This window comes from Brassica oleracea, chromosome C5 (genome assembly GCF_000695525.1).
Source record: "Brassica oleracea var. oleracea cultivar TO1000 chromosome C5, BOL, whole genome shotgun sequence".
NCBI lineage: Eukaryota > Viridiplantae > Streptophyta > Magnoliopsida > Brassicales > Brassicaceae > Brassica > Brassica oleracea.
The window spans coordinates 3,561,303-3,565,813 of NC_027752.1; the positions used below are offsets into that span (position 1 = coordinate 3,561,303).

At 39.7% G+C, this 4,511-nt stretch overlaps 3 protein-coding genes across 3 annotated transcripts in view; all 3 read left to right on the forward strand.

Annotated features, from left to right (window-relative positions):
• LOC106344283 (glutathione S-transferase T3-like) overlaps nt 1-728 on the forward strand; it is a 2,308-nt gene extending 1,580 nt beyond the window's left edge. The window contains exon 2 of the mRNA XM_013783689.1: nt 538-728. Within this exon, the coding sequence (XP_013639143.1) occupies nt 538-728 (191 nt within the window). The remainder of the gene's footprint in view (nt 1-537) is intronic.
• A 372-nt stretch (nt 729-1,100) lies between these two features.
• LOC106294597 (nicotianamine synthase 3) lies at nt 1,101-2,280 on the forward strand. Its single transcript, XM_013730201.1, has one exon. The coding sequence runs from the start codon at nt 1,188-1,190 to the stop codon at nt 2,157-2,159; it is 972 nt and encodes a 323-aa protein (XP_013585655.1). The 5' UTR covers nt 1,101-1,187; the 3' UTR covers nt 2,160-2,280.
• Nucleotides 2,281-2,801: 521 nt separating this feature from the next.
• Nucleotides 2,802-3,519, forward strand: LOC106294598 (transcription factor bHLH149-like). Its single transcript, XM_013730203.1, is given in 2 exon segments — nt 2,802-3,164; nt 3,166-3,519. Coding segments are annotated over 2 exon segments (615 nt in total). The 5' UTR covers nt 2,802-2,903.
• Nucleotides 3,520-4,511: the final 992 nt, after the last annotated feature.

The window sequence follows — 4,511 nt, forward strand, 5'->3', positions numbered from 1 at the left end:
ATTGTATGCATTGGGAGTGGAAGAATTGTCCAACCGCATGGAAAGGTCAATATACACGTGGATCAGGAAAGCCAACAATCGTTTTAGAGGCTGTTGCGTCACAAGACCTCTGGATATGGCACGCGTTTTTCGGACCTCCAGGTACATTAAACGATATCAATGTTCTTGATCGATCACCGGTTTTTGATGATATATTACAAGGTCGAGCTCCAAAAGTTAATTACATTGTAAACGGACACGAGTACCATTTGGCTTACTATCTCACAGATGGTATATATCCAAAATGGGCTACTTTTGTCCAATCTATTCCACTTCCGCAAGGTCCGAAAGCAACCTTATTCGCTACACATCAAGAAGCTGTACGTAAAGATGTCGAACGTGCTTTTGGAGTCTTGCAAGCTCGATTTGCCATTGTCAAAAATCCCGCTCTTTTGTGGGATAAAATAAAAATTGGCAAGATAATGCGAGCATGTATCATTCTACATAATATGATCGTCGAAGACGAACGAGATGGGTACACTCATTTTGATGTATCAGTTTTCGAACAGCCGGAATCAAACCGATCTTCAGAAGTGGATTTCACATTTTCTACAGATATGCCTTCAAATCTCGGCAATATGATGGCCATTCGGAATCAAATTCGTGATAGAAAAATAAATCAACAATTGAAAGCTGATTTGGTTGAGAATATATGGCAAAAATTTGGAGCAAATGGAGATTTCAACTAATCGTTTTTTTTCTCGTTTACTTTTGCATTTGTATTTTTAATATCTTTTTGTAATTTTTATTAAAAATTTTATGTATGTTTTTATATTAAATAATTCTACTTAATTTTTTTTTTTTTTAGAACCCCATAGGGGTTCTCCCATTGGAGGAAGAAAATAATAATTCCACCAACCAAAGCTCTAATCTTGCCAGATTACCTTATTTAATCTTAATTAAATTATTAGAGCCCCTAAGAAGTCCTAATTGATGGACTTGCTCTAAGTGTTCAACTTGAATCATGAAATGCTAAATAATTCATATTCGTTTTTGAGTTGATGTGGTCCCCACCTTACCCTAATAAATATCCATCCCTCGAAACAGTTCACACCACCCGAGAAACACAATATCTTGAAGAAAAAAAACGAAGAAAGTATTATATTTTTATCTTTCATTTGAAAACAAGAAAGCCTCCTAGTGTCGACATGGATTGCCAAGAGGAGCAACTGGTGAACACAATTTGCGATCTCTACGAAAAGATCTCAAAGCTCGAGAGTCTGAAACCATCCGAAGATGTCAACATTCTCTTCAGCCAGCTCGTTTCCACATGCATCCCACCCAACCCTAACATCGACGTCACCAAGATGTGTGACACTGTCCAAGAGACTCGACAAAAGCTCATCAAGATCTGTGGCGAAGCCGAAGGTCACCTAGAACATCATTTCTCTTCGATCTTGACGTCTTTTGAAGACAACCCACTTCACCATTTAAACATTTTCCCTTATTACAATAACTATATAAAACTCGGGAAGCTCGAATACGATCTCCTCACACAAAACCTAAACGGTCTTGTCCCAAGGAATGTTGCTTTCATTGGATCTGGTCCTCTTCCTCTCACTTCCATAGTTCTTGCTTCATCCCATCTCAAAGAGACAGTCTTTCACAACTTTGACATCGACTCGTCAGCGAACTCGCTCGCCTCTCTTCTGGTCTCTTCTGATCCAGACATCTCTCAACGCATGTTCTTCCACACCGTTGATATAATGAACGTGACGGAGAGCTTGAAGAGCTTCGACGTCGTGTTTCTAGCAGCGCTGGTTGGGATGAACAAGGAGGATAAAGTTAGAGTGATCGAGCATCTTCAGAAACACATGGCTCCTGGTGCTGTACTCATGCTGAGGAGTGCTCATGGTCCGAGAGCGTTTCTTTATCCGATCGTTGAGCCGTGTGATCTTCAGGGGTTCGAGGTTTTGTCTATCTATCATCCGACGGATGACGTTATCAATTCCGTGGTGATCTCGAAAAAGCTCCTTGTTGTCTCAAATGGGAGTGTTGTTGGTGGGCCATCGTGCTTGCTCATGCCTTGCAACTGTTCCAAGATCCATGCTATAATGAACAAGAAGAAGAAAATGATGATCGAGGAGTTGGAAGCCAGCAGGGAAGAACAGTTTTCTTAAGATGACGTTATTTCTTAATTCACTGTCTTAATTATGGTTTGTGTCTTTGTATTGTGTGTTGGTGTATTTCTCTATCCATTGTTCTCTGGTTTAACTTATAAAAGTGTATTTGTTTCTGCAAGACCGGGTGGCCACGGTAGAAATGTAACGACACACCCAACTCGTGAAATTACAAAATCAAGTATCAATTTGGAAAATTTTGATGCATGCCACTTAAAAGCAAGAGAAATAATATGCAACGGATATTGTTTGTTTAGTAGTTTTCAAAAAATCCAATAAGAAATGAAACAAACCCAACATTTTTTTATTTACCCTTCCTGATCCTCACTTTGGACATTGGACATAAGGTAACAAAATAATTTAAGGCCCATTATAATTATTAGGCCCGGCCCGTTTCCCATTAGTTTCCTGAGAAAACAAAATACCGGTAAATAAGGGCAAAAATGGTATTAAACTGTTGACGACTCTTCTCGGTCGAGTGGAGGAGATATAAAAACTGCTCTCTCCCTTCATCTTTATTTTGTTTCTATACAGTCACATTCTAACACGAGAGAGAGAGAGAGAGAGAGAGAGGGAGAGGGAGAGGGAGGGAGCGAGAGAGAGAGAGAGAGAGAGAGAGAGAGAGAGATCCGTAGATTTTTTGAAGCTCTCTTCTTGTTTACGAGCAGCGAGGAAGACGAAAATATTGTTGTGATCTTGTGCCTATTTACACTTCTTTTAGAATCTTTCGTTTGATCAGATTTGATGGTGGATTCTCTATTTCCGAGCTTCGAAACAACCGTTGACGATGCCTCTCCGGAGTCAAGACAGAAGAGGCGGAAGATATCAGAGACGGCGAAGGAGGCAGAGTCATCAGAGATCAACCAAGAAAGCTTGAAGAGATGGAGAACCAATCGTGTGCAGCAGATCTACGCCTCCAAGCTCGTCGAAGCTCTGCGCCGAGTTCGTCAGAGATCCAACGACGGCGGTAAAATCACATCCGCCGCACGAGAGATACACGACACGGGCGAACCGAGTTCTCACCGCGTCGGCTCGCGGCACGACACAGTGGAGCAGGGCGGTCTTAGCCACTCGCGTCCGAGCGAGTCTGAAGAAACACAAGAAGGAGAAGTTAGCCGGAACTCCCAAACCGAGAAAAGACACCTCGACGGAGAAGAAGCGAATTAAACTGCCAGCGGTTGAGAGAAAGCTGAAAATTCTCGGCCGGTTGGTTCCCGGTTGCCGGAAAGTCACCGTGCCAAACCTTTTAGATGAAGCGACCGATTACATCGCGGCTCTAGAGATGCAGGTCCGAGCCATGGAGTCTCTAGCAGAACTCCTAGCAGCCACCGCGCCACGGTCGACGTTGATCCGACCGTAACGGCGGCAGTTTGTTTGTCAGTTGTTAAACTAGCTTTTTACCCTCTTTACTTGGCTCAAGTTTTTTTATTTGTTTATAAAATTTCATGTATTTTATTTCTGTACATTGTACATTACTTTGTTTAGTTGTATCCATTTTGACATTCTTATTTTTTTTTCCTAGAATCATTTTTCTTAATCTTCTAAAGGAAGAAAAAGAAAGGCAACTAATCTTGATTCCAAAGTGTTAATAGACCCTTTAAAAGATAAGTGTACACACAAAAGAAAATAAGAGAAGAATAAAAGTTTTAAAATGAATTGCAACTTAAGCAATTAAAAAAAAAGAGCATGTGCGTAGACGGCCTAACGTGTAGAGAACATCCACCTTAATTTTGGGGTCAATGGACTCCATGTGATGTTCTCATTTTGACTTTTTCGACGTTAAGTTTTTGCACTATTGTTAGATTGCCGTCCAAAATTCTATTTTGCTACTAATGCCCCCTCTTTAACTTTGAAACTGATTGATAAACATTTCAAAATAACTTTGAAAATGATTGATAAACAGAAAGATTTACTTTCAAAATAACTTTTTAACTGATTGATAAACAAAAAATAGTTACTTTCTAGATAACTCTGACTCTTGAATGATAATTTTTTTTTTTTACTTTAAAGTTGAAGAATTGACAATTACATTATCGTATAAAAATACAAAGTTAGTGTAAGTTTGTCAGAAGAAGAAATCCACTAGGAAAGAGCAAGTAAGTAACAATGAAACAAGTGTGAAGGACCACAACATTAGTACCAAAAGAAGGGGAAACAAAAAGATTGAGAAATGAATCTGGAGGAACATCTTTCTTCCCCTCTTTAAGTTTCCCCACGTGTGCTACTTCTTTTTTACACCCCAATATGTCTTTTTTCTTTGCATTCACACTTTTTATATATATCAAATTAATGGCAACATGTCTGTGGGTCATTGTGTTTCTGTTTCCAGGAAAAAAATTATAAGGTGACAAT